The sequence below is a fragment of the Chenopodium album genome, chromosome 12 (assembly GCF_948465745.1).
Source record: "Chenopodium album chromosome 12, dcCheAlbu1.1, whole genome shotgun sequence".
Classification (NCBI taxonomy): domain Eukaryota; kingdom Viridiplantae; phylum Streptophyta; class Magnoliopsida; order Caryophyllales; family Amaranthaceae; genus Chenopodium; species Chenopodium album.
In genome coordinates this window covers 11,097,732-11,109,686 of record NC_137845.1, presented here as the reverse complement: position 1 = coordinate 11,109,686, position 11,955 = coordinate 11,097,732, and the positions used below count along the sequence as shown (strand labels likewise).

At 33.7% G+C, this 11,955-nt stretch overlaps 1 protein-coding gene across 1 annotated transcript; it reads left to right on the top strand.

The window, feature by feature from the left end:
- Positions 1 to 1,427: 1,427 nt before the first annotated feature.
- Positions 1,428 to 11,345, top strand: LOC145570316 (phosphatidate cytidylyltransferase 1-like). The gene is made up of 13 exons (XM_081629355.1): positions 1,428 to 1,687; positions 2,288 to 2,385; positions 2,636 to 2,889; positions 2,996 to 3,147; positions 3,957 to 4,098; positions 6,084 to 6,240; positions 6,579 to 6,626; positions 6,718 to 6,804; positions 9,317 to 9,445; positions 9,529 to 9,585; positions 10,335 to 10,418; positions 10,571 to 10,687; positions 10,782 to 11,345. The coding sequence occupies exons 2-12, from the start codon at positions 2,350 to 2,352 to the stop codon at positions 10,658 to 10,660; spliced, it is 1,236 nt and encodes a 411-aa protein (XP_081485481.1). The 5' UTR covers positions 1,428 to 1,687; positions 2,288 to 2,349; the 3' UTR covers positions 10,661 to 10,687; positions 10,782 to 11,345.
- Positions 11,346 to 11,955: the final 610 nt, after the last annotated feature.

The following is an 11,955-nucleotide window of genomic DNA, read 5'->3' as shown; positions in this document are numbered from 1 at the left end:
AATAAATGGGGCACATCATTCATGTGCTGTATAAATTTGATAAATTGCTCTACAAATGTGATGAGTTGGACAGAAGGCGACTTAACCAAAGGTTTAGTTTCCTCCTCCATTGAAGCTTCCTCTTTCATCCTTCCCAAATCTCCACCCTCCACCCTCCTCCCTCCTTTCACCGACACCGTTGTTTGTGGAAGGTGGGTGGAGTCGTGGAGATCGAGGAACTAAGGAAGGAATAATAAAAAGGAGGGGCTTCAATAGAGGATGAAAGTTTGAATGACGTTACATTGTTACTCTAATAGAGGCATATGTGACAACTTGTGTTGCAGTTTATTGAATTTACAACTATATTCTCTAATAAGTCATGACAATAGTGGTTTTACACTGTGATGAACATATTTTATCAATCAAATAGATCAACTTGTATTTTCTCCACCATATCACCTTAGCCTCTAGATTTTCTTGTCATATGTGATGGACTCATACTTTGCTAGACTTTCACACACACACACAATCAACACAAAAAACAAAAGGAAAAGATCAACTTGTATTTTCTCCACCATATCACCTTAGCCTCTAGATTTTCTTGTCATATGTGATGGACTCATACTTTGCTAGACTTTCACACACACACAATCAACACAAAAAACAAAAGGAAAAGATCAAATCTTTGATTGAAAACCTTGAAGGGTTGCTACAAGCTAGCAACTTTAGGCTACAAATCTCCAAATAGTGGCTTAAGGTCACAGTTCTCCTAGGAATTGACTCACAATCCGCATGTCTCCTTCTTCCTCATCTCTCTATTTAAATACACAATTTCCACCCCCTAAGATGATTCTAGACCCACTTTTATCCCATGTGCATAGGTGGCAACTCTCTCTAATTTTAATAAATATGAAGATTATAAGTTTTAAGAGATTATAAAGGTGGTAAATTATTTGTAGTTTGTGCTGTAGTGTGGTTTGGTTTTAAAACTTTGGAGGCCAAAACCTAAACTAGAATTGCAATGCAATTTTGAAACTGTAATCTATAGCACATCGCAAAATTACAATTTAGCAGTTTAATAAGGTTTTGATCAAACTCTGGCAATTGATCTCATCATTGAATAGAATAACATCGACATTTTAACCTAGTAAATCCACTTTCATTTACATACCTATTGAATTTCCATACTTAGTTATATAATCCAAGTGAAATATACATTAAAAGAAATTTGAAAATAAAGCTACTAATTTTGACTTAAATAGTACTCGAAACTAACAATATTATCAAATCAACGGAATTATTTTTGAAGTAAACCAAGCGAAATAGTATTATAAAATATAAGAATCTTTTACTTTTTGTTTTTGATGGAAAATAAGAATAAGAATCTTAAATAGTGTAAAGTACTAATAATTTTCTTTTTGAGAGAGAAAAGCATCATGCAAAATACCATTTTAAAAAAGAAAAAAAAAAAATGCAAACCCACACACAAAAAGAATAAATTAAAATTAAAATTAAAAAAATCCCCCTCCACATCCCTCCTCCTCCAGAGTGTAAGTTAACAACAATCGAAAAACCTTTTCATTTTCAACCTCTCTTTGTCACTTCAATACACAAATCACTTCTTTTGATTTCGTGAACTCAACATATTTCATCTGATTTTCGTCAATTTTATAAACATTTATTCAAATCTCTCTGCTGTATTCCTTTCGTAAGTTACCTTTGTTCCTCTAATTATGTTTCAAATTATAATCTTTAATTTAGATTTTTTTTTAATTGTTTATTTATTTATTTTTTATAGTTTTCGACTGATTATTATGCAATAATAGCGATTTAGAGATAACCCCTTTTCATAATTTTGGTTCTTTTGCTTAATTTCTTGATGGGTATTTTGTTGAATCTGAAGTTTGGGTGATTTGAATTATTATTCTCGGTTAATTAATTATTTAGTTCGAATTAAAGATTGTATTTTTTTTGTTTGTTTTTTTTTTGGGTTGATATGTTATATGTGGAAGCTGTTAGTTTAATTCTCTTATAATTATTGGAGACATTGACTAATGAAAGGGCTGTTAATTATATTTGTGTTGTTTTTTATTTTTATTTTTTTGGTTAGTTGGGTTTTACTTTTAGCACACTTTTTGCCTACACAACATTAGTCTATTTTCTTCCATCCTTTGAATTTCTGTTTTCTCTGTATCATTATATATATATGTGTTCTGTTCTATGGCTCCACAACTTTTGTTATTTAGGTTTGTCTCTTAATTTAAGATACCATCCAAAATATGAATGATTTACTTGGTACCCATTTCAGGTAGTTATCAGGATTCTTGTGTATGTGAACTATTGGTTGTAGTAAGAAGTAAAATTGGATCCATGAATAAGATCAGGCGCCGTAAGCAGTCCAATGAGGTTGGTTTATTTCTCAAATGTGTTTTCTATTATTCGTTTCGATGTACATGGAAATGCTTTGTTCCATTTGTTTAGTAGTGATTGTTTTTTCTCACTTCCCTTCCCTTGTTGATAATTAAACTCATTTTCAATTAACATATTTACTGAATTGCATCAAAATCCATGTTTGTTAGTTTGTGTGGAGATTTGAATGGCACTTTAGCTTATCTATTACGTAGTATTTCTAAACTGACAAATTCATGCCAATTAGATTCCTGCTGAAATCACCAAACCAAATGGGGGCAATTTACTTGCTAATGATCGTAATAAGTACAAGTCGATGTGGATCCGCACACATTCTACCCTATGGATGATTGGGGCTTTTGTCCTCACCATCTACTTGGGTCATCTATATATTTGTGCCATGGTTATTCTGATCCAAATTCTGATGGCAAAGGAGCTGTTTAATCTGTTGAGGAAGGTTCGAGAGGATCGAGATCTTCCTGGTTTTCGGCTATTAAATTGGTGAGAGTTTATATTCAGAAAATTTAGAATGAAATGTCTGTAATTTCATTCATAGAAGTTTAAAGCATGGCATTCTTATTCTTTATGTGCTATTTTACATTTTCAGGCACTTTTTCTTCACTGCAATGCTGTTTGTCTATGGTCGATTTCTCAGTCAGCGGCTTGTAAATACTGTCACTTCAGACAAAGTATTGTTTAAGCTTGTTGGATTTCTTACAAAGTACCATATGGTTATTTGTTATTTCCTGTATATTGCAGGTTGGTCAGCTTTTCCTTTTTAGTTTCATTGTTATCTCTCTCGCAAATGGAGACTTGGTATATATTTTAATTGGACTATATGTATAACTGCAAATGTGGAATGTTTCTTTTAGCCCCAAGTGTGCTAGTTGTGTGGAACATTTGCCTCTTCACTGTTTGTCAAGTGTATCCTATAGAAGTGGCAGTACTGTTGCTTGAGACTATGGTTTTATAAGAGACATGCATTCCTTCTATGTTGATATATCTAATCAATGAGTACTATATATGTTACCCAGAAATGGATATTCTTGTTGGATATGTGTTAAGTGTCTAAGTTTTGACCCGACAGTTTTGTGAAAAAAGTTTCATATTGTTGGTCATAATGAAGTGTCAAGTATCTCCATAGCCAATTTGGATTGTTGAGGATTTGACACCGGGGGGGTGGGGGGCTATGAAGAGTCTGAATAACATATTGTCTGTTACCCTATTTTGCGGTCTTCCAATGTTTTACAAGCCTATTCTAATTTTCTGATCTTGAGCTTGACTGCATTCAGCATGTAATTGCTCCTGGTTTGTTACTTTTTATTGTTCAGAAGTAGGTTATTCTTGCATAAAGCATAACCGAAAAGACAAACCTGAAAACTGGATAGGACTTTTAATCATACTTGCTTAACCCTGGGAAAAAAATAAAAGACTGGTTTTCTTGTTAGCTTGTGGTTCACTGTGTGGGATACATAATTAGCAATTTTAAACGGGTCATCAAAATAAGTGTTTTAAGCTTTCTATTTAATATGTACCCTTATCTGAAGTTATGTTGCAATTGACTTCAGGTTTTGTGTGGTTTATTCTCTCTCTGAAGAAGAAGATGTACAAGTATCAATTTGGCCAGTTTGCATGGACACACATGATACTTATTGTGGTGTTCACACAATCATCATTTACTGTGGCCAACATCTTTGAAGGAATGTTTTGGTAAGAGAACTTGCAATACAATGCAAATTTTCATACTTGCTATTATAATTTCCCCGTTTAGTATGAATTATGCCTGTGGTTGTGAGAGCCTTGCTTAAATCATCATATGTACTTTTCCTTTTTTTTTTGTTTAGTTAATCAAAAGTTAAAAGATGAATTGTTCCGCCCTTTTGTTTTAGTGTCTTTATCTTATTACTTTAGGTTCCTTAAGAGGAGGTTAGATGGTGAAGGAACCAGATGATATATAATTTCCATGGGGGGTTAGCTAGAGCCATTAACTAAAGCTTTAATACATGATGAACTTAATGGCAAACACTCTCCTATCCTTTTCAACACATGCTCTAATCCATTTCCATGTTGTATGACATCGAGTCACCGACAATTGACAAATGAAAGTATCATTTATATTAATTTATAAAAAGGCCATTTTTCAGTTGACCTATGAACCAAAAATCCAAAATGCATCAATTATATGCTACTTCACAATGAAGAGCCGCAAACTTGTTAATAAGTCAAAGTAGTCTATTGTAAGCCTAATAACATAGAATAATGATACTTGCCCCCATTGAAGGTGGATAGAATTTGAGTATATAATTTATAGAATTACTTGTAAAAGAGGCACGTCACTCAGAAATTTACCACACAAAAGTTTTTTTGAATAACTGCTTTGATACATGTCCCCAATTATAAGTCCCAATTACTTGTCATGTCACTCAGAAATTTTACTCCCTCAACCCTCAATTATAAGTCCCATTTGGCTTTTGCACAAGTCTTAGGAAGGTAAATAAATTAGAAGTTGTGGAGTTTGTTTGATTATAGGTAGATATAAAAAAACAAGATAGTGGAGTTTAGTTGATTTAAAGTGAATGAAAGGAAGATAGCGGGGTTTGGTTGATTAAAAAGGAATAATTAAATAGATAAAGGTGAAATGAGACTTTTATCAAGGACAAGAGTTTTGGGTGAATGGGGCTTCTATATGGGGATAGAAGGAACACTTTTTTTTAACTTTAGGCTAACAGGATGGTACTCTACTACTCTTATTGTTTTTCCATCGAAAGAGGCATGACTGATCACATTGCCAAAATATTAAGCTTCACAATATATCTATATATGTACTGAAGAGTGGCACACATTCCATTCTTCAGAACACGATTTCCTCACTCAAATAGAAAATCACCATTACTAATAACTCGGTGCTGCTATCCTCTATCTTCTTGTCAATCTAAACGATCAAATGTGAAGTGTCAGCAATCTTAGAATTTAGAGACTGAGATTTGAAACCTCACTGTCTCAAATACAAGTTTCTTGATATACATATTATATTCTTATGAACCTAGAGTCCAGCTTTTTTCTTGTACCACAAGTGCTTGTAATTTTGCAAAAGGAATTTTGAACTTTTGCCTTACCAAACCTGGCTGGCTGGTTGTATATTCTTGTACGTTTGAGAGAATTCAATATCTACATTGTGTGGCTATGATGCAATGGTACTAGATTTATATTGTCAATGAATATTTTTTGGACAAATTCGGGGCATGTTTAGCTTATTCACACCGTCACACTGTCTTTTGTAATCTACATATAGTGTATGGGGCTGAATTTGATGTTGAGATAGCAATTGTGTAGTTCCTTTGGCTCATTTATATGCTATATACAAATTGTAGTATTTTTTTTTGGGCGTTAATACATTATGATATTCTATGACTATTTTATATGCTTTTTTCTTCTTCGTAAGGATTTGACGTGGAAATAAGATTATCTAGTAAAGACTTTTGTACATAGTGCTTTTTTTTTTTTAGCATAATTGTGAATTTGTGATAGTGACTTTGACAGGTGATTCTGAGTTATAGCCATGGTCTCCCTTTTGATGTATTATTGCTTCCTTGACGAAAATGTCTTCTTTCATATTTATTTGCTGCTACATACTAGCTTTCTTTCTCTTTCTTTCTATTCCTGGGAGATAATAACTCAGTTTGATATGATTGCAGGTTCCTTCTTCCTGCCTCACTTATAGTCATAAATGACATTGCTGCTTATCTATTTGGGTTTTTCTTTGGGAGAACTCCTTTGATTAAGCTTTCTCCCAAGAAAACTTGGGAAGGTTTTATTGGGGCTTCCGTTACGACCATCATTTCAGCATTTTTGGTGTGTACTCCGCTTCAAATTTCCACATGCGTTTTACTTTTTTGACCTTTTGTATTGAGTTTAACATCTGCTTTTGTAATCACTTTTAACATGATAGCTGACTCACTTCAATTATATGCTGCAAGAACAGTATCCATTTAAAAGCATAAGACTACCCTGCTGGCATAAAGTTGGATCTCCTTTGTGGAGATTCTGATGTTTTAAATTCTTTTGCATTTATGGATGTGTTAATGAAGGGCATTACGACAGTGTCAATAATCCTCAATTATTACCGCATCATAACATTACTTACCCATGTAGTAATATCTCACAAACTAATTCCGACCTCTTTATTGCAGCTTGCAAATGTCATGGGTCGGTTTGAGTGGTTAACATGTCCAAGAGAGGTATATCTTTCTCTTGTTTTGTAAGGATTTTTTTTCTTGAAATTTAAACTTATGTCCTGACTAATTGTTTTGGTTGTTGGTAATTTATAAGGATTTATCTACTGGCTGGCTCCACTGTGATCCTGGACCACTGTTTAAGCCAGAATATTACCACTTGCCAGGATTGATTGCAAATTGGGTGAGATTTTTATACTGATTTTCTGTGTTAAGCTTCAGAATTTTTTATACTTTAATATTTTTTATGATTTTGGTTATTACTCTTTGGTTGTCCTAATTGTTAAAGGCAATGTATAAGAAATCACACGGTCGCACCTTGGGTATGACTAGCCGACTAGGCGCTAGGCTGCCAGGCAATTAGGGTAGAGCACTTTTTTGTAAGGCACAGAAGCGCACCACTTCAATGACTTTTTCTAATTGTTTATACTGTGCGCTAGAGGTGCACCAAAGCGCGCCTAGGCTCAGCAGGACCTTTATCGCTTTAGTGTGCCTTAGCTTTTTTATCCATTGGTTAAAGGTGGTTTTGATGTCACCATGGCAGCTTCTCATGCTAATTTGGTCTTACTGCTGCATGCTGATAACATATATTACACCAGAAAGATTTGGGAGTGTCCGCCCCCCCCCCCCCCCCCTCTCTCTCTCTCATGCCCACGACTGTCTATCTCTATCATGCTTGGCCAGCAGTATTTCTTGAGTTACATGTCATCTCTACAACTTGAGTGCAATCTTGACATTGAGAGTTGGCTGCTTTGGATTTCTTGCACACAATTGGTCTTTCTGTGCCATCTGTAATAACTCTTCTATACCATTAGAAATTCTATGCACTGCAAATTATGTTGTATTTAAAGCCTGGAAGTAATCAACACTTTTTTTTCTGCAATCTCTTAAGAACCATGAAGAGAGCTAGAATGCGAGTGACCTGTTATATTTCAGTGTGCAATAGGTGTATTGTAGAGAGTATTGATGAAAGAACCCTTCGACTAAAGTATAAGCTTTGTAAATTGTTGTTTCAAAAATAACTGATGGTAGAAAGCAAGAGTAGAAGAGGGCGGGTGAGGTAGCAATAACAGTTATAACACTCAATTGCCTAGAGTTTAGGTCATGTTAGACATTCAAGTAATCATAAATTTGTCCCAGTTGTGGGGGCGTGGAACGTTGGCATTGGGCTTATTGATCCAAGTGTCAAGACAAAAGAGAAACGAGTTACTTTAGATGTTAGGATTTTTTTATTAATTACATCCCATTGCTATCTAGTAAGCTATTTACTATATCAGAACTTTTAATCATGTATACGTTGTATTTTTCTTATAGCATGGAACTTTTGACTTGTAATTTTATAGCATTGATGTTAGGTTGTCTGATTATATCTTGGTGCTGCCTATTAACGAGCTATCCGTTATGATTACATGGCAGTTTTGTCTCTGAAAACCATGTTATATTGCATTTTTAATAGGAGAGGAGCAGATTTCTGGGGATTGGTGTTTGTCCTATTAAAAGTTAGTTTTACATGACTTATTGCTATAACAGGCTGTTGCATGTGCAATGGAGCTTCCAATCATTAAGCATTATTTGCCTAACTGGTATTAATTATTCAACACTTCATCAGGAACACTTTGTAAGTTATTGCCTGGCAAGCTTTGATAAAACCAAGGTTCCATGTTGAGCTAATCCATCTGATTAATCTTTGTTTGTAAAGGAGTTAAGAATAGTGAACCAGCCTTAATGTTTGAATCTCATAATCAAGTGGCTAATTAAGAGATCCATGTGCCAAGACTGGGAAAAAATCAGCAAGTGTTATTGAAACGAATGACTAATCACCTTAGCAAACTATAAATAAATTGGGCTGACTAGGTTCTTAACTTCCATACTCAGTATCTTTATGTAGAATCAGCTGTGGTTCTATAAATTCCACCTTTCACATATGCTAAAATGCTAACTTTTCTCTTGTGTTGTTAGTTAAACCAAGAATTTGATAATCATTTGAAAAGTTCTATGTTGAATGAATTGATGGAGATTTAGAGGACACAATGATGTTTCCACTATGTGTGTGTGTGTGTGTGTGTGTATCGGATGAGCTTGCTGTGCTTAAACTTTTCATTCTGAGTTGACATTCTTGGTAAATCTTTAGATTAATATGCTGCTTTGCTCTAACCAATGTAGCTCAGTGAAATATATCAGATCTACTTGGTTTAAGATGCAATTTTTTATATGAATGATGAACCGTGTATACTTGGCTGCTTATTTGAGTTATTAGAAACTCTTGATGTCCACCTGAAGTTCTTGTTTGATAATTGCTAAACAAGTTTCCAATCATCTTCGGACAAAGCTCTTTCTGGACAGTTGAGATGGTAGTGATGGATATAAGCTTAAATTCTTATTAAAGTTATTGTTGAGAAGACTTAAACAAGTGAAAAAATTAATCTTCCTGATTCTGGGACAATATGTAGGCATCTTTTAGAAAAAGTGTTGTAGATCACAACACTTGCTCCATTGGCGCTAACATTGCCCTTGCTTATTGTAGATTTGTAGACTATTTTTATTATTTTCTTTTTGTTGGGGGAAGGGGGGTTGAAGATTGCAGTGTCTAACTGATGAAACCTTATTCCTAGCTACTTAAAGTTAGATAATGCAATAAAATATTATATTAATGTTTATGTTTGATTCCCCACTCATGATTATTGCATTATTTGCAGCTCCCTTGGAAGGAAATTCCTGTCATGCCTGTTCAATGGCATGCTTTATGTCTAGGCCTATTCTCATCAATCATAGCGCCTTTTGGAGGATTTTTTGCTAGTGGGTTCAAAAGAGCCTTCAAGATCAAGGTTCTTGCAATTCTTTGACTCTATGCATAGTTAGTAAAGTTCCCCAGTGTGATTATAAATTATTTCCATTCTGGTTGTCACAGGACTTTGGTGATAGCATCCCTGGACATGGTGGAATTACCGACAGAATGGATTGTCAGGTATGCTGCATTTACTGCAAAATATATTTGTGAGTGTTATAGTTTTTCTGTCCAATATAACATTGTGATATGTGAGTAATGATTGTGAAAAATACTCATTTTTTTTCCTGCATTCTAAACTTTGAACCAATATATGTGAAGTTTTTTGGGTAGAATTATGTTTAAGGAGAGCTATCTACGAGATGAAGATTATTTGTTGAAGTATTTAACTAAAAGTCGCCACTTCCTAAAAGCTATTTCATGGGTGGATGTTCCTTTGGTAATTGTATATGAAGGGTATCCAGTGTCATGCAAGGATATGTAAATGTAGTGATAATACAATGTATTTATTAAACTTGAGCTGTTAAATTTGTTTGTTTTTAACAATCTTTTTTTTTTTGATGATGCTGTCTGTATTTTCATCTTCACATGTGTTATTTGTCTTTTAATACAAGCAAGGTCAAAATTAGTATATAAATAGTTCAAAAGTCAAAGCATAGCAGTTTTTTTTTTTTTTTTTTTTTTTTTTTTTTTTTTTTTTGGGGAAACAGAGGGTTTATTATGCTCAATCAAGTGAATATTTCATGCTTATTGAGTGTCCTATTACTCCTATGCAAGAACATGGAAATCAAGAATGTGTAGTGGAACATACATTGCTTTCATTTGTGCATCTAAAATAGTGCAATGCAGTGGTAATGTACTATAATATTTATCATCTTGAGTTGTTAAAAGTGTGTGCATTTTTTAAGCACAATACCTTTTTATCCCAGATGGTAATGGCCGTCTTTGCATATATCTACCATCAGTCCTTCGTGAAGTCACAAAGCTTATCAGTTGATACAATTTTGGACCAGGTAGTTTTTTCCTCTGTTCAGATACTTTTGATCTTGGTTTTCGGTTTCCTTTTTTTTTTAAATTCCTTTTTTGACAGGAAAGAATGATATATTATTGCTATTGTTATATGGGAACATATGAAGCCTTTATACTAATATCATTTATTCCGTAGATTTTGATGAATCTTACATTTGAGGAGCAGCTAAATTTATATCGGAAGATTGGAGAAATCTTGCAACAGAAAAGTATTGGACAATCTTAAAATCCACACTGGATAAATGCTTTTGAGGTTTGTTCTCTTGCCCTTCTAAATGGTTTGATATGGGTTTTTTTTTTTTTTTTCCTTTTGCTTATACGACTAATTTTTTTAATATAATTTGCAGCTCAGGAGAGCATTTCGTGATGTGCTTTCTGTGTGAGCATTTCGTACTAGGCCATGGAATCTCTTTGACAGCTTTGCTGGATTATGTTGCCTTTGTCCTTTTCTTGATTGACTTGTAACTTCATTTGGAGATCTGCGGGAAAAGCTATTGGTGATTAGTGAACTGCTATCTCAAGTCATGAATATATCAGAGGGCTGGTATTTGTCGAAATGGGCAACGTCTAGAGGGCTTCTTGGCTGGCCTGCCTCTTTGAAAACAAATATGGTATTGGTGGCAATTGCCTTGTACATGTTGGAAGAATTAGGAGTAATTGTTATCATTGTACACTACTGTATTATAATCTTTATTTGAACTGTTGAAACAAATTTTATTTAAAAGTTTTCTGGTATTTTTTTAAAATTAGTTTTAGAGTCTTAAGAACTATTCTCAAACTCGCAATTACCACTCTTTAGCCATTGTTGATGCAGCGTTACCTTGTATCCCATCTATGATTACGAAAATTTTGAGATGTACATTCTTCAATTTCATCTTGTTTATACCAAAAACTGCCAATAATTTCATCAATAGTTGCAACCTGTGCTTTGTTAATTCTGCTGCAACATTCTATAGATGTACACAGGGCAACTGCAATGAATTTAGGAGCTTTTTTTTTTATGTTCTATCTTCTATGTATGCAAGGCATATCTTTTACTGTAAAGGATTATACTTCGTATTAATTTAGGTTTTGAATGCAAAAATGTAGACTAATCCAACTTCATGACCGGTTAATTTCATATTTTTCATCGATGTCCATTAAATTGAGTTTTACATATGTTTAATTCGATAATCTGTCACTGATTTTTTTTTAATTAATTTAATACTAGTAACATACTTATAATTGTGCAATTGAAATTGCTTTCAGGACTTAAGAGATTAAAACCTGAGTTTCCTTATTAGATTTGCTAGTAATATTGACGAGATCTTGTAAGATCACAATGAATTTAGAACAATTGTGAACTTGATCCCCGGAGAATATAAAATAGTATATTGAATCAATAGAAGATGAAGAACTCTAATCTATACGGTAAATTTTATCAAATAACTTTATCATCGCTATTGTAATAAATTGACTATATTTCTGATCTAACACAAGAACATTATCAAGCGAACCAATACAAGAATTTTCATAGTTTAT